Source organism: Ovis aries, chromosome 3, assembly GCF_016772045.2.
Source record: "Ovis aries strain OAR_USU_Benz2616 breed Rambouillet chromosome 3, ARS-UI_Ramb_v3.0, whole genome shotgun sequence".
Lineage (NCBI taxonomy): Eukaryota > Metazoa > Chordata > Mammalia > Artiodactyla > Bovidae > Ovis > Ovis aries.
In genome coordinates, this window is record NC_056056.1 from 65,890,873 (window position 1) to 65,909,199 (window position 18,327).

Below are 18,327 nucleotides of genomic sequence, written 5' to 3' on the forward strand. Positions count from 1 at the left end.
TTTTTTTATATTTATATGGACTTTAAAAAATTTTCCATTTCCAGTGCATGGAATATTCATTGTACACATGAAATTAATTAGAAATATGTTTTGGTCTAGAGAATGCAGCAGTCTCCTGATCTAGTGAGTTTTATGATGGAGTTGAAGATGCTTTTGGTAAGAATTTGTTTTCTAACACTGTCATCATACTCTGTAAATCTGGTGTGTTTTTGTAATTCCTTTAAAAACTAACATTAGAATTTAAAACTTCTCAACTCTCAGTCATTTAATGTTTTATTTTACTCGTGCATAAATGTGGATGGTACTTTTCTGGAACTGCAAGAGGAATAGAATTATGTGTAAGAACCAATTTGATGGGTACACTTGACACTAGACCTGGACAGGTTGTGAAGAAATAAAGTATACTTCTGGTCTGTTAGAGAATGTAACATCAACAGAGATTAAAAAATCACTTAAAGATATGATGAAAGTGAAAGTGAAGTCGCTCAGTCGTGTCCAACTCTTTGCGACCCAGTGGTCTGTAGCCCACCAGGCTCCTCTGTCCAAGGGATTCTCCAGGCAAGAATACTGGAGTGGGTTGCCATTTCCTTCTCCAGGGGATCTTCCCAACCCAGGGATCGAACCCAGGTCTCCTGCATTGCAGGCAGACACTTTAACCTCTGAGCCACCATTCATATACAATTACAGATTTCTGAAAAACTTGTTAAGCTTCATTACATATTTATGTCAGTTCAGTTCAGTTCAGTCGCTCAGTTGTGTCCAACTCTTTGCGACCCCATGAATCGCAGCATGCCAGGTCTCCCTGTCCATCACCAACTCCCGGAGTTCACTCAGACTCAGGTCCATCGAGTCAGTGATGCCATCAAGCCATCTCATCCTCTGTCGTCCCCTTCTCCTCCTGCCCCCAGTCCCTCCCAGCATGAAAGTCTTTTCCAGTGAGTCAACTCTTCCCATATATATATAGTTATATACAATTGATTATTCAGTTCAGTTCAGTTCAGTCCAGTCGCTCAGTTGTGTCCGACTCTTTGCGACCCCATGAATCGCAGCATGCCAGGCCTCCCTGTCCATCACCATCTCCTGGAGTTCACTCAGACTCACATCCATCGAGTCAGTGATGCCATCCAGCCATCTCATCCTCGGTCATCCCCTTTTCCTCCTGCCCCCAATCCCTTCCAGCATCAGAGTCTTTTCCAGTGAGTCAACACTTCGCATGAGGTGGCCAAAGTACTGGAGCTTCAGCTTTAGCATCATTCCTTCCAAAGAAATCCCAGGGTTGATCTCCTTCAGAATGGACTGGTTGGATCTCCTTGCAGTCCAAAGGACTCTCAAGAGTCTTCTCCAACACCACAGTTCAAAAGCATCAATTCTTCGGCGCTCAGCCTTCTTCACAGTCCAACTCTCACATCCATACATGACCACTGTAAAAACCATAGCCTTGACTAGACGGACCTTAGTCGGCAAAGTAATGTCTCTGCTTTTGAATATACTGTCTAGGTTGGTCATAACTTTTCTTCCAAGGAGTAAGTGTCTTTTAATTTCATGGCTGCAATCACCATCTGCAGTGATTTTGGCCCATGAAGTGATGGGACCAGATGCCATGATCTTCGTTTTCTGAATGTTGAGCTTTAAGCCAACTTTGTCACTCTCCTCTTTCACTTTCATCAAGAGGCTTTTTAGCTCCTCTTCACTTTCTGCCATAAGGGTAATGTCATCTACATATCTGAGGTGATTGATATTTCTCCCAGCAATCTTGATTCCAGCTTGTGTTTCTTCCAGTCCAGCGTTTCTCATGATGTACTCTGCCTAGAAGTTAAATAAGCAGAGTGACAACGTACAGCCTTGACGTACTCCTTTTCCTATTTGGAACCAGTCTGTTGTTCCATGTACAGATCTAACTGATGCTTCCTGACCTGCATACAGCTTTCTCAAGAGGCAGGTTAGGTGGTCTGGTATTCCCATCTCTTTCAGAATTTTCTACTGTTTAAGTTAACTGTGGATAAATTGGCTTCCTAGGTGGCGCTAGTGGGAAAGAACCCATCTGCCAATGCAGGAGACATAAGAGACATGGGTTGGGAAAATCCCCTGGAGGAGGGCATGGCAACCCACTCCAGTATTCTTGCCTGGAGAATTCCCATGGACAGAGGAACCTGGCAGGCTACAGTCCATGGGCTCGCAAAGAGCTGGACATGATTGAAACAACTTAGCATGCATGGATACATAAGATACTTGATTAGCAAAAGAAGGAAGACTACAGTAAATACGCATGGACCCATGAGCAAACTACAAAGTTTTGCCTAAGATATTTCTTTACCTACCTACTCTTTTAGGAGAAGGGGACTGGAGCATTTTAAAAGGTTTCCTACATTCTGAATTTGGTTCATTAGATAGTCATGCTATCTTTTAACATATTATACTTTTTTTTTGTAATCTAGCAGTTAAATTAGAGGTCTGAATGAAGTTGCATTCATTTCTCCTGATAATAATACTTCATGCTCTGTACTTCTTACTCTGCATAGGAGGTACATGGTGTCTGGTGGTTCCTCATTTAATAGAGTTAAGATTAGTCAATAGGTTTAGATCCATCCAATATAAAGTTTCTGATCAGCCTATCACCAACTGATTTTAGCTTCCAGTGGTGGTCATTAACTACATCCACTGTTTTGTTAGGGGTTGCAAATGGTGATTTTAAAAAATCCATCATCTACATTTATTAGCTGAAAATTTCACAGAAAAGAAGTTCCCCTCATCATTTATTTGGTAAATTTGAGATCTTGCCCATATTGGAATAAGGATAAGTGCTTGATTTTTTTCCTTTTTTTTAAAAATCAATTTTAAGAATAATGAGTTGGTACCTAGGAATTCAAAGGGAACTAATGATTTTTTTATTATTATGAAACCATGTATTTTAAAATATTTTATTAACTTTAGTCCATTGCGATTATTATTGTTTTTAATGCTTAAATTTTACCAGTTTTGGTCAATATAAGTCCTTTCATGTTGGCTCCTGAGTTCTTTTAACACAATCTAAGCTTCGCTTTGTGGCACCAGTTGCTCCAGTTCCATTCACTTATCCTGTTTTACCAAAGAGATATGGTTTCTTTGTAGGAAATGGTATTTGGATGCCACAGTCTTGAAACTGGCATGTTCATTGCTATTTGTTGTTCAGGCATTAAGTCATGTCTGACTGTTTGTGACCCCATGGACTGCAGCACCCCAGGCTTCCCTGTCCTTCACTATCTGCCAGAGTTTGCTCAAACTCAGATCCATGGAGTCAGTGATGCCATCCAAGCATCTTACTCTTTGTCACCTTCTTCTCCCCCTGCCCTTAATCTTTCCCAGCATCAGAATCTTTTCCAATGAGTCTGTTCTTTGCATCACCTGGTGAAAATATCGGAGCTTCAGCATCAGTCCTTCCAGTGAATAGTCAGGGTTGATTTCCTTTAGGATTGACTGGTTTGATCTCCCTGCTGTTTAACGGATTCTCAGAGTCTTCTCCAGCACCACAGTTTGAAAGCATCAGTTCTTCAGCACTCAGCACTCCCTTCTTTATGGTCCATCTCTCACATCCGTACATGATTACTGGAGAAACCATAGCTTTGACTGTTCAGACCTTTGCTATTACTTGTTTTCATTTCAATATTTTCAATTTACATCTGGCATAGGGATTTTACTTCTTTGACTTTTATGCTTATATCTCTCTTCTCTTAAATCTGAGTTTTCATTTCTAGTATTTCTTTTTTATTGAAGTTCTGTTGATTTACAGTTTCGTGCCAGTTTCTGATGTATAGCAGAGTGACTCAGTTATACACGTGTATACATTCTTTTTAATATTCTTTTCCATTATGGTTAATCACAGGATATTGTATATAGTTCCCTGTGCTGTGTAGTAGGACCTTCTTTATCCATTCTAAATGTAATCATTTGTATCTACCAAACCCAAACTCCCAGGCCATCTCTCTCCCTCCTCTCCTACTCCTTGGCAAGGACAAATCTGTTCTCTGCGTCTATGAGTCTATTCCTGTTTGGTAGATGGGTTCATTTTGACCAGATTTTAGATTCCGCATGCAAATGATATCATACAGTATTTGTCTTTCTCTTTCTTAGATTTCACTTAATGTGGTAATCTCTATTTGCAGCCGTGTTGCTGTGAATGGCATTATTATTTTTTAATAGTTGAGTAGTACTCCATTTTATTCATGTACCACATCGCCTGTATCCATTCATCTGTTGATGGACATTTAGATTGTTTCTATGTTTTGGCTGTTGTGAACAGTGCTGCTATGAAAATAGGGTGCTTCTGTCTTTTTGAGTTAATTTAGTCTGGTTAAATTCCCAGGAGTAGGATTGTTGGATCATGTGGTAATTCTAGTTTTAGTTTTTCTTTTCCATTTTGAGTATTAACATAGTTATAATTTTATGTTTTACTTATGCATTTCTCACATCTATAAAATATTTCTTATATTTGTTTTATAAAATTACAATGCCACTATATTTCTACTAACAACTGAAAGCATTTTGTTATTTCTTTGTGGTTCTGTTTTCTTTTTATTGTTAGCAGCAGCTGCCACATATTGAGAACTTAATTTACTTGCTAGATTTGTTTTGAATTCTTTTCTTTAATATTCATGACAAAGGCTTTGGTGAAAAGTTTGGGATGAAATGAAAGTATTTAAAAAGTCACTTTCTAAAGTTTAAATTTTGACTTATAAATTTGTAAACTGTAGTTAATAAGGTTTATCAAAATTCATTGTAAATTTTGTCAAAGGCTACAACATGATAACCTTAAAAAGGTAACTTGAAGTAGTGAAACATTTTGGTTTACATCTCCTTGACATTGGACAAAAGTTGAAAAAGTTTCTTTTGACTTTTTATCATAATTTCGATAAGCCGTACAAATAGGACTAAGAGAACCAGAGTAAAACTATGTGGCCCATTAGGTTTTACTATGAAGCTAACTAAGTTAAGCTCTAATGGTCATTTAATTTTGAAGAAATATTCATTAGTTTAAAATAGTGTGGTTGATCTCTAATTCACAGTAGTCTGTATAGTACATTTGTTTTTACTTTCCTAAATAAGATCCTGTACTTTAACTCTCTAAAATTGTGGACACGGTTGGTGATACTATTGCACATTTGTGGGAGTCTACCTAAAGATGTAAGAATTATTAGTTTATTTATTGGGTTGTATTATTAGTAATAGGGTTAACCGAATATAATCCCTGGTGAAAATATTAAGATTGTTGCCCAAATGAAATCAGTAGCTGTTGAACTTTTTTCAGGACATTTTGTTAAATTTCTCTTGGAGTTTCCTAGTGCTAACTAGGCATATAGTAGGAGTTTGATACATATTTATTAAATGAACAATTATATTTTAAAAGAACTCAATAGGTAGATTATTTTATTCCTTTTTTAGAGCTGAGTCACTGAGTGCCTAAGGCCTCAAAACTTGGAATTGTTTAAAGTTAGGATCTAAACTCATGGTTTGTAAAGCCTATGTTCTTTCTTCTAAGTACCTTTGCTTCATTCTCCACAATTCTCTGTCTTTGCCCTTTTCTCTGTTATGGTTCTAGAATAGGAATAACTTGTCTGACCCAAAGTAGAAGGCAGAGTTAGCACATGTCATAAATCTAGGATTAAAGTACTCTTTTATCCAAGTACATTATTGTCCATTTGTTTTTATCTTCAGTATATATGAATAACAGTAATTAATATTTTTGAATTGAAAAAAATTTCCAAAGAAATACTGTGTAACTCTTAACATGTTTGTAAATACAGGCACTGTACTGACTCCTGTTAGTAGTATTTGTAGCAGGAGAATCTTAATACTGATAATTTTTGTGGACCATCAGGTTGTTTATATATAGCACTAAGTAGTTTATGAAAAGGCAGTATACTTTTTGTCTTCTAGGAGCTTCCTTTCTGATTCAAATTGACATTCTAGGCCTTACTAACCAGTTTTCAGGGTTTGGTTTGTTTATTTTTATCCTAAAGCAGATTCAGAACTGTATTTAAGTAGTTTCAGTTAGCAGTCCTGATTTTTGAAATGTTGTTTTGTAAAAATCTAGTCTTTTCTAGTGTTAATTTAGTAGCCTTCTATCCATGTTAATAAACATATTTAAGTGAATAAAAATGTATACATTTTATTAGGGTTACCAGAAATCTTTATAATTTTAGACTTGTTCTTATGTTGTTTTGTTATTATATCTGTTTTTTTAAATTTTTATTTCTTTAATTTTTATAATGTGCTTAGTCATGTCTAATTGTTTGCAACCCCATGGACTGGAGCCAGCCAGGCTTGTCTGTACTTGGGATTTTCCAGGCAAGAATACTGGAGTGGGCTGTCATTTCCTTCTCCAGGGGATCTTCCAGACCCAGGGATTGAACTCTGGGTCTCCTGTGTCTCCTGCATTGGCAGGTGGATTCTTTATCACTGAACCATCTGGGAAGCCTGCTTTTTATAATACCTTTTAATAATCCAAACCATATGAACCTCTGTGTAATTCATATGTACATTTATTTTTTACTTTCCAAGTAAGATACTGTCCAGGGTAACACCTTTGAAGTAATTGGTAATTTTCAGCCCCAGCAACTCTAGTGATGCTTGTATTGCTTGTAAAAAATGTAAATTTTAGTTTTGTTCAGGGGAACATAAATCATCTTAAAGATGTCATAGGTAGGTTTAGTGGGGGAAAGAAGCTGTGATCTAACCAGATAGATGGTAAAATGCTTCACTGGTCTGGGAGTAATACAGCATGGAATTCAGTAAAGGAAATAAACAGGTTAACTATTGTGATAAAGAAGGATTTTTGTTTGTAAGAATGTGATTCATAATGGTGTACAAATATATCGGTCTAGGCCATGTACATAGAGTTCAGGCTTTTCTTTAAAGGTACATGTTTCTTTCTATCAAACATTATATCCACAGGGGTAGAAAAATAGTAAAGCCTGAGGATGAGGATTTTGCTTTGTTCTTTGGTGATCCTTTTTCATCTGTGATAGACATGATAGTCTAGGAGAATATTAGACATTTCAATATTAAGTTTGTATGGTATAATAATTGACATTTTTACATGACCTTTGGTGCAGTCCTTTACCCCTTTTTTTGTCTTTTTTTTTGTTTTAATGAGGAGGGAAATCAGCTGGATTTTCTATAAAGATAATGGACATGTTAATGAGGTGCAAGAGTTGTGCTTTGTAGTCAGGTACTAATAATTCATTGTGTAGCATTCCACAGCTGATTCACGTTTTTTCTTTTAAACAGGAAGTTGCTTTAAAGAATAAAAAAGAACCATATGTACTACCTCCTCCTCCCAAGTTCTACTCAAGCCTTATTGGAGAAATAAGAGCTCTTGGTTGGGATAAGTAAGTCTATTTGAAAATCTGTTTTAAGATATGCCTATTTTTTTTTTTAACATATTTCAATTTGATATATTCACAGCTTTAGCAGTTTATGTTTTTAGTCAAAGCGTTTCATTGTAGTTAGAGTATCTGATCCTTTTTGTGACTATGAATTAAAGGTGTGTCAGCGTAAAAAATTGACTTACAAGGTAAAATACTAAATATAATTTGGAAAAAATAACCTTTTTATGTACACAGTTAGCTAAGAAGTTATCAATGTTACTTTGTTTTCTTTTAGTTGTAGTGAGATATAATCGACAAAATTTTAACACATTTAAAGTGCACTGTGTGATGATTTGATGTACCTGTACATTGTGAGAGGATTACCACAGTTGCATTAATTAGCATATCCCTTCACCTCATATGGGCTTCCCTTGTGAAGAATCTGCCTGCAATGCTGGAGACCTGGGTTCGATCCCTGCATTGGAAAGATCCCCTGGAGAAGGGAAAGGCTACCCCTTCCAGTATTCTGGCCTGGAGCATTCCATGGACAGAGGAGCCTGGTGGGCTACAGTCCACAGGGTCACCAAGAGTGAGACATGACTGAGCGACTGTCACTCATTCACCTTGTATATTTGCTTTCTTGCTGAAATTTTTGGGTCAATTTCTTGTTGCTGTTGTATGGGAGGAGAATTTTAGGAACCTGGGACTGCCATTGACTGACATCACCTGATTTACTTAGGTTCATATCTACTATCTTGTTGCATATTTTCTGTTTGTCTCATATATTTTGTGTTTTTCTGTTCATCTGCCTTTATTTGAATTAATCACAATTTTTATTATATTTTTCTATTAACTTGTTAGGTACTTACTTTTTTTATTCTTTTAGAGGTTACCTTAGAGATTACAATAGACACACAGCAAAATGTATATTGTAATCTTTACCAGTTTTCTTATATTGTGAGGATCTAAAACTCTATTGCAGTTTCTCCCCCTGTTGTTATTGTTATAATGCATTTTAATTCTATATGTAAATTTGACAAACATTATTATTGTTTTTAAAGTCAGTGTTTATACATACACACACAATTCTTTTCCCAGTGTTCTTTATTCCTTCCTTACTGCATTTTTATCATGTCTGGAATAATTTTCCTCCTGACTAAAGAATTGTTTTTAACATTTTTTTATTGAGGTATGCTTGACTATATACTAGTTTCAGGTGTACAACATAATGGACTTATCAGGTGGTTCAGTGGTAAAGAATCTGCCTACCAGTGCAGCGAGACATGAGTTCAATCTCTAGGTCAGGAAGATCCTTTGTAGTAGGAGGTGGCAACCTCCTCCAGTACTTTTGCCTGGAAAATTGAATGGACAGAGGAAACTGGTGGGCTACAGTCCATGGGGTTGTAAAAGGCAGACACAACAGAATGAGTGAACTCATACACAGGTACAACATCCACTATGACTGTGTATTATGAAATGATTGCCACAGGAAGTCTAGATAACATCTGTAAGCATACATACATATTTTTTTTTTCTTATGATGAGAACTTGGAAGATTTACTTTTAGCAGCTTTGAAATATACAATACAGTTGACCCTTGAACATCACAGGTTGTTATATGCAGATTTTTTTTCAGTGAATGTTACTGCAGTACTATCTGATCTGCCATTGGTTTAATGCATGGACGTGGAACTGCAGCATTGGAGGGCCTATTGTAAAGTTATAGGTGGATTTTCAACTGTGCTGAAGGTTGGTGCATCTAACCCCTATGTTGTTCAAGGGTCGTCTGTTCAATATTATAAGCTATAGTCACTATATAAGCTGTAATGTATATAAGCAGTTATGCTCCAATTAATTATTTTCTAACTGGAAGTTTGTACCTGATGACCTCTTTTCAGTCATTGCACTCACCTTCCACAGCTATCTCTGGCAACCCCCAATCTTTTCTGTGTATCTATGAATTTAGTATTTTAGGATACTTTTTAGATGCCACATATGAGTGACATCATGTTTTCTTCTGTTTGTCTTATTTCATTTAGCATAATGCCCATTAGAGGTCATCCACATTGTTGCAAATGGTAGATGTCCTTTTTTATGGTTGAAAAATATTCCATGGTGTGTGTATATATATACACACACAGACCACATTTTATTTATCCATTCATCTGTCAGTGGGCACTTGGGTTGTTTCCGTGTTGGCTGTTGTAAATAATGCTGCATTGATGGATGTGCAGGTATCTCTTTGACATTATGATTTGTTTCAGACATATACTCAGAAATGGAATTGCTGAATCATATTGAAGTTCTGTTTTTAATTTTAGAGTGCATATAGATTTATAATTGCTGCATCTTCCTTGTGATTTTCCCTCATCATTAAATGTTTCTTTATGTATCTAGTAATATTTCTTGCCTTAATGTCTACTTTGTAGTATAACTCTACTAGATTTTAATGCTCTATTGAAATTCTCTTATTTTTTCTCTGTATTTTCATAAAGTTTCTTCTACCTGCTCCCATAATCTAGATCACCTTGAGTCTGTTTTTAATTTATTTATTTTTGTGTGATTTTCTGTCAATATAGTCCTGGATCTTGGCATTCCTGGTACTTCTATTAATTTTTGTTAATAGACTTTGTTTTTTTAAGAGTAGTTTTAGTCATCACAAAATTAGGAGGGTGCAGAGATTTTCCATATACTTTCTTCCCCCAAGTAAACCCTTAGATTCCCCCATTATCAGCATCCCCTGTCAGAGTGGTACATTGGTTACAGTGGATGAACCCACACTGACATATTGTTATCACCCCTAAACCACAGTTTACTTTAGCATACACTCTTAGTTATATAACTTCTCTCGTTTTAGACAAATGTATAAAAACATGTATCTGCTACTATAATACAGTACAGAGTAATTGCACTGCCTCTGAAATACCTTATGTTCTACCTACTCATCCCTTCTTCCGCTCTGACCCCTGGCAACTACTGCCCTGTTCACTCTCTCCAAAAGTTTTGCCTTTTCCAAAATATCATGTGGTTGGAATCATACATTATGAAGTCTTTTCATGTTGACTTATTTCACTGGTACTATGTATTTCAGTTTCTTCTCAATCTTTTCATAGCTCATTTGTTTTTAGCACTGAATAATATTTCATTGTCTGGGTGAACCACAGTTTATCCATTCACAAGTGGAAGGACATCTTGGTTGCTTCCAAGTTTGGGCAGTTATGAGTAAAGCTGCTGTAAACAGCTGTGTGCAGGTTCTTCATGTGGATGTTATTTTTTAACTCTGTTAGGTAAATACCAAGGCCTAGACTTTTTTTGAGAGCTAAAAGTAAAGGTTTTTTTTTATTGTCACAATTGATTCAGTACAAAGTTGAATACTGTATAACAACAACAAAAAATGTAAGATGTTGTCTCCCTGTTTCTGCTTAGTAACATGATTGAAAAGTGAAAGTGTTAGTCGCTCAGTCATGTCCGACTCTTTGTGACCCCATGAACTGTAGACTGCCAGCTACCTCTGTTCATGGGATTCTCCAGGCAAGAACACTGGAGTGGGTTGCTGTTTCCTTCTCCAGGGGATCTTCCCAACCCAGGGATCGAACCCAGACCTCCGGCATTGCAGGCACATTTCTTATCATCTGAGCCACCAGGGAAGCAATAACATGATTGCTTTTTCTTAAAAAAAAAAAAAAGAAAAAGCAAAAAGGGGAGATACGAGGAAGCTGTCTTAATTTCTATGCATTCTAGCTAATGCCCCTTTTTTTCTTTTTTACTATCCTGCTGGCTGTTCTTCAGCCTTTTGCCCTTGGCCATTCAGGCTTCATTGCTATGCCTGAGAATCTTTTGTTGAGTGTTGCAAATTGTATATTAAAAAACTTAGAGGCTCTGGATGATATTTTCTTCTACAAAGGGTTTACTTTTTTTTTTTGCTAGGAAAATAAAGTGGGGGCAAGTTGCCATAGAGACTGCATTGATTCAAGATGGGTTGTAGTTTTTGCAGGGTTCTTATTGTCCCCTCTCCACCCCTAGGCTATAACCCTCCAGAGCTTTCAAGCAAGAGTCAAGTGTGTTCATTTGGATTTCTCCCTTGGTAGATCCTAAACTCTAAACTTGGTCTTTGTAAGGCTAGTTTATCTCTCCATTAGAGTCTGGGCTCCATTTTGAGCAGTGCTTCATATGCATCTTGTTTACTTTGCTTTTATAGTTAGCCCTCCAGGGATTCCCACTGAGAGCATAGATATGTTCACTGGGACTTTTCCCCACTGGTGGGTTCTAAATTCTAATTAATTTCTCTTGAGTATTATGAGATTTCTAAATATTACACTTTGTTTTTCATTGGCTTTCTGCTTGGGTTTTTATCCTCATATACCTTGGAGTTTATGAAAAGTTTTGATGAAAAATTGCCAGAATATTAGGATCCAGTCTCTGACCCTACCTTTTCACTAGATTCTGGACCTTTAAGTCTCTTATTTTTATTCCTCTATTCTCATGAGATTGCCAGAAATGCTGCTGAGTTGGTTTTTGTTCTTTTGTTTCTGTTTGTTTGTTTGGCTCAGTTCAGTTCAGTTCAGTCGCTCAGTCGTGTCCGACTCTTTGCGACCCCATGAATCGCAGCATGCCAGGCCTCCCTGTCCATCACCAACTCCCGGAGTTCACTCACACTCATGTCCATTGAGTCCGTGATGCCATTTCACCCTCGGTTGTCCCCTTCTCCTCCTGCCCCCAATCCCTCCCAGCATCAGAGTCTTTTCCAGTGAGTCAACTCTTTACATGAGGTGGCCAAAGTACTGGAGCTTCAGCTTTAGCATCATTTCTTCCAAAGAAATCCCAGGGTTGATCTCCTTCAGAATGGACTGGTTAGATCTCCTTGCAGTCCAAGGGACTCTCAAGAGTCTTCTCCAACACCACAGTTCAAAACCATCAATTCTTCGGCACTCAGCCTCCTTCACAGTCCAACTCTCACATCCATACATGACCACTGGAAAAACCATAGCCGTTACTAGACGGACCTTAGTCGGCAAAGTAATGTCTCTGCTTTTGAATATACTATCTAGGTTGGTCATTACTTTTCTTCCAAGGAGTAAGAGTCTTTTAATTTCATGGCTGCAGTCACCACCTGCAGTGATTTTACTGATAACTCTCTGCTTGCCCCATTTCCTCAATCCTCCTTTTCTTCCCCTGGGGGAATTGCTAGATACCCTGAGGGAAAAATGGCTGAAGCATTGTCTGTTTTACTTCTCTGTTCCCCCTTCTTCAGGACCTTGGTCTGTCAAGTCCTGGTTGCCTTAGCAATTTTTTGACACCTTGAAACTTTGTTTTTCTTTTCCTTGTCATCAGGCTGCTTTAGTTATTCTCATTGGAAGTTTTAGTCTAAGGTACTCCACACCACCCTTATGGCAGAAAGTGAAGAGGAACTAAAGAGCCTCTTGATGAAATTGAAAGAGGAGAGTGAAAAATTTGGCTTAAAGCTCAACATTCAGAAAATGAAGATCATGGCATCCGGTCCCATCACTTCATGGGAAATAGATGGGGAAACAGTGGAAACAGTCTCAGACTTTATTTTGGGGGGGCTCCAAAATCACTGCAGACAGTGACTGCAGCCATGAAATTTAAAAAATGCTTACTCCTTGGAAGGAAAGTTATGACCAACCTAGATAGCATATTCAAAAGCAGAGACTACTTTGCCGACTAAGGTCCATCTAGTCAAGGCTGTGGTTTTTCCTGTGGTCATGTATGGATGTGAGAGTTGGACTGTGAAGAGGGCTGAGCGCTGAAGAATTGATGCTTTTGAACTGTGGTTGTGGAGAAGACTCTTGAGAGTCCCTTGGACTGCAAGGAGATCCAACCAGTCCATTCTGAAGGAGATCAGCCCTGGGATTTCTTTGGAAGGAATGATGCTGAGGCTGAAACTCCAGACTTTGGCCACCTCATGCGAAGAGTTGACTCATTGGAAAAGACTTTGATGCTGGGAGGGATTGGGGGCAGGAGAAGGGGACAACCAAGGATGAGATGGCTGGATGGCATCATGGACTCGATGGACATGAGTCTGAGTGAACTCCGGGAGTTGGTGATGGACAGGGAGGCCTGGCGTGCTGGGATTTATGGGGTCACAAACAGTCGGACACAACTGAGCGACTGAACTGAACTGACTTCATTTTTTATCCAGAAATGGACATTATGTATAATTTTAACTGTACCATTATGATTAGATTGAGAACTGATTAGTGCATATTCATGAAATTAACCTTATCTGATAAGGTGTCATTCCTGAATAGGATTTGGGATAGAGACAGAGAAGACAAGTAATGAATTGAGGTGCACTTTTAACAATCCTGCTGAAGTTAGAAAGATTTTTCTTCAGGCATTGATGTCATGAAAGTGAAAGTCGCTCAGGCATGTCCTACTGTTTGTAGCCCCGTGGACTGTAGACCAGGCTTCTCTGTCCATGGAGTTCTCCTGGCAAGAATATTGGAGTGGGTAGCCATTCTCTTCTCCAGGGTATCTTTCTGACCCAGGGATCAAACCCAGGTCTCCTGCATTGCAGGCAGATTCTTTAACATCTGAGCCATTGATGTCATGGATGTGATTATTCTTTGGATTTGAAGTGATAGAAGAGAAAAATTACTTTGACTTATTTTCTGATGGTTAAATATTAAGATTTTAGTGTTTAGAAGATAGGGATGTAGGAAGGCCTTGGAAAGGGAAGTAGCAATGTTCTTGTTTTATTTCTGTTATTTTGATAGTTTGAGGCAATTTCTAAGTAGATGTGACATTATTGGGAGAACTCCAATAATGAGGATTAGTTGAAGCATTGAGTATGCAAATATCAGATTTTTGAATAATTTTTTTTTCCACCGATTGTTTATCAAATGCCTATAATATAAGGCAGTGAAGATACACAATCAAGACTTAAGATTCCTCATGGAACTTATATCTAGGTAGAAGAATCAGAATTTAAGTAGATGATTCCAGTAGTACTTAATTCTAACTCAGGTAGATACTATGGAATATACCTAAAGGATTTTTTGAGATCTGTTAGCAACAAAGTTAGAAGTAGTGCAAGTACATAAAATATTTTATGGAATAAGTGTTTTTATAGATACATAGAAAGTACTGACTTTTGCTTTGCTTTATACACATTCTTCTGATATGGGAGAAAAAAAGAAACAGGTCTCTAACTCAGATAATAGATGAAAGCCAAGGTAAGGATATGAATACTCTACTATAGCATTCATCACAATATTAATGTTTGTCTTCCCTTTAGACTAAGGTTATTATGTATCGGAAATTCCAATTATAAGTTCCTGCTAGATACTTTACAGTTCCTATTTAATTCTCCGAAAAAGTTTCAAGATGTATATTTTTATCCCCAACTTCGCTTATAAGATGCATGTACATGGCCAAGGCTGGCTGCTAACAGTGCTCTGGTATTTGGCTTGACGATGCTTCTTGGAGTTGTGCTCTGGAGATGGCTCTGGTATGGAGCCTTTAGTAAAGCTCCCTCAAGTAATTGGACATAGATTTTATTAGTTTCAGCCTCAAAGTGTGACTCTCCTTATGGAAAAAATTTGCCATGTGAAAAAATGATAGTTTTCAAATCTGTTGCTTAGATTTATGAAAAATCATAGTTTAATTATAGTAATTAGGATGCATGATTGAATTAGAATATACCTGCTGTTACCTAATCATTTGTTTCATAGTCTTTACAATAATGTGTTAGCAGAAGAGAAGTTGTCTACATGGATTGTGAGAAGCCATATAGTAAGGTTTTGTCAGTATTTATCCACCACAGTCTGGCAAAGCAAGAACATCTTTCAATTTTATTTTTGTGACTTAATTCTTAAATCAGGCCTAGTACACTTGAGACACTGATACTACTGGATTTCAGGACCCATGGAGTTAAAAATGACACCTGAACCACTGTCTTCATGCTAGATTTGTTACCTTTTGAGGCCCTGCCTGAGCAGCTGGCCAAGTTCTTAATTTAAAATATTTTAAAAAATAACATACATAATGATTTGCATGACAAATGGATGTAAATGGATTTTCAAACTCTCATGATTCCTCGACCATGTCAATACAGTCTATATTTTACTTACACTCTAAATAATAATCTTTAGATTTGTTAGTGGAATAGTAAAATCCAATCATAAAAAGAAGGATTTTATTTAAGGTAAGGAAAACTTAGTTGTGTTTTTAAATTATATACTTGACATATCTAATCAACTCTAGGATCAGGTTTTGTAAAAAAAAAAAGTTAGAAAAAAGGAAATATTTAAAATATGATTGAAATCTTTCCTTTACTCCCTTTATTTGTGTACATTTTTAATAGAAACACAGTGAGAATTAGTAGGTGATCTTAAGTTTGATCGCTATTGCTATAATTTCTATACTTGCTTCAACTTTTGTAAGAACACACTAAAAACACTAGTTGTCCTAGGGTAAGATGAAGTTGTGAATAATTTTGGGTTTTATAACTGGCTCAAAAAAGTGAGTGATGCAAAAAAGTGTCTTGATAGCTTTCTGTTAACTTTTGCTTGTGTTGTGTTACAGAATAGCTCATTAAAACACTAAGAATTAAGCAGAATCCTTAGGGTTTAACAGGATTTTCTGCTTGGTATTAAGGAGGTCCTGAAGTTGAAAGCATTGTTTGCTTTTCATTATGTTGGTGCAAAGATAATTGCGGTTTTGCACTGTTGAAGTTTGACATTTGATATTAAAATACATTTAATGTGGTTATGTTATACATCATTTTAATTCACATTTCTCACTTTACATTTTTTTTTTTTTTTTTGCTAATGACATTACTTGCTGTTTATTTTAGACCATGGAAATGATGTTAGACAAAAAGCAAATTCGAGCAATTTTCTTATTTGAGTTCAAAATGGGTCATAAAGCAGGGGAAACAACTCACAACATCAAAAATGCATTTGGCCCAGAAAATGCTAACTGAACATATAGTGCAGTGGAGGTTCAAAAAGGTTTGCAAAGGAGATAAGAGCCTTGAAGATGAGTGTAGTGGCAGGCCATTGGAAGTTGACAGCAACCAGTTGAGAGCATCACTGAAGCTGATCCTCTTATAACTACGTGAGAAGTTGCTGAAGACCTCAACATCAGCCATTCTACAGTTATTAGGCATTTGAAGAAAATTGGAAAGGTGAGAAAACTTGATCAGTGGATACATCATGAGCTGACCGCAGATAAAAAAAACCCGTCATTTTGAAGTGTGGTCTTCTCTTATTCTACGAGTCAACAATGAACCATTTCTCCATCAGATTATGACATGTGACCAACAGTGGATTTTATATGACAACCAGTGATGACCAGCTCCACAGTTGGACTGAGAAGAAGCTCCAAAGCACTTCCCAAGGCCAAACTTCCACCCAAAAAAGGTCACGGTCAGTGTTTGATGATTGTTTGGTGGTCTGCTGACAGTCTGATTCAGTACAAGTTTCTGAATCCTAGTGAAACCACTGTATCTGAGAAGTATGCTCAGCAAATCGATAACTATCGAAAACTTCAATGCTTTCAGCTGGCATTGATTAACAGGGCCCAGTTTTTCAGCAAGTTATACCACCAGTGCTTCAAAAGTTGAATTAATTGGGTTACGAGGTTTTGCCTCATCCTCTCTATTCACCTGACCTCTTGCCAACCAACCATTTCTTCAAGCAACTTTTTGCAGGGAAAATGCTTCTACAACCAGCAGGAGGCAAAAAATGCTTTCTAAGAGTTGATCGAATCCTGAGGCATGGGCTTTGGCACTACAGGAATAAACAAAGTTATTTCTCCGTGACAAAAATGTGTTGATTGTAATGATTCTCTATTTTGATGAACAAAAATGTATCTGAGCCTAGTTAAAATTATTTAAAATTCACTGTCCAAAACTGCAATTAAGTTTGCACCAACATAATAGAATGGTTGATCTATATCTCAGTTTACGTAGGATAGTCCTAACTAATTCCTTTTATCTTAGCTGATTTTAGTCGCAAATGTGTCCCAGTACAGTTCAGTTCAGTTGCTCAGTCGTGTCTGACTCTACAACCCCATGAACTGCAGCATGCCAGGCCTCCCTGTACATCAAGAACTCCCGGAGTTTACTCAGTCTCATGTCCATTGAGTTGGTGTTGCCATCCAACTGTCTCATCCTCTGTCATCCCCTTCTTCTCCCGCCTTCAATCATTCCCAGTATCAGGGTCTTTTCCAATGAGTCAGTTCTTCACATCAGGTGGCCAAAGTATTGCAGTTTCAGCTTCAGCATCAGTCCTTCCAGTGAATATTTAGGACTGATTTCCTTTAGGATGGACTGGTTGGATCTCCCTGAAGTTCAAGGGACTCTCAAGAGTCTTCTCCAACACCACAGTTCAAAAGCATCAATTCTTCAGCACTCAGCTTTCTTTATAGTGCAGCTGTCACATCCATACATGACCACTGGAAGAACCATGGCCTTGACTAGATGGACCTATGTCGCAAGGTAATGTCTCTGCATTTTAATATGCTGTCTAGGTTGGACATAACTTTTCTTACCATGAGCAAGAGTCTTTTAATTTCATGGCTACAATCACCATCTGCAGTGATTTTGGAGACCAAAAAATAAAGTCTGTCACTGTTTCCATTGTTTTCCCATCTATTTGCCATGGAGTGATGGGACCGGATGCCATGATCTTAGTTTTCTAAATGTTGAGTTTTAAGCCAACTTTTTCACTCTTTCACTTCTATCAAGAGGCTCTTTAGTTCTTCTTCACTTTCTGCCATAAGGGTGGTGTTATCTGCTTATCTGAGGTTATTGATATTTCTCCTGGCAGTCTTTGATTCCAGGTTGTGCTTCATCCAGTCCAGCATTTCTCATAATGTACTCTGCATATAAGTTAAATAAGCAGGGTGACAGTATACAGCCTTGACATACTCCTTTCCCTATTTGGAACCAGTCTGTTATTTCGTGTCCACTTCTAACTGTTGCTTCTTGATATGCATACAGTTTTCTCAAGAGGCA

General features: G+C 37.4%; 1 protein-coding gene across 11 annotated transcripts in view; it reads left to right on the plus strand.

Annotated features, from left to right (window-relative positions):
• The window catches only part of FANCL (FA complementation group L), an 89,366-nt gene that overhangs the window by 21,956 nt on the left and 49,083 nt on the right, over window positions 1-18,327 (plus strand). For 6 of the 11 annotated variants that reach the window (XM_060412167.1, XM_060412165.1, XM_060412158.1 and 3 more), the window contains 2 exons: window positions 100-156; window positions 7,264-7,364. In XM_060412167.1, the coding sequence (XP_060268150.1) occupies window positions 103-156; window positions 7,264-7,364 (155 nt within the window). In that variant the 5' untranslated portion in view covers window positions 100-102. The remainder of the gene's footprint in view (window positions 1-99; window positions 157-7,263; window positions 7,365-18,327) is intronic. The other 5 variants (XM_060412159.1, XM_012171086.3, XM_060412162.1 and 2 more) reach the window with 2 other exon arrangements.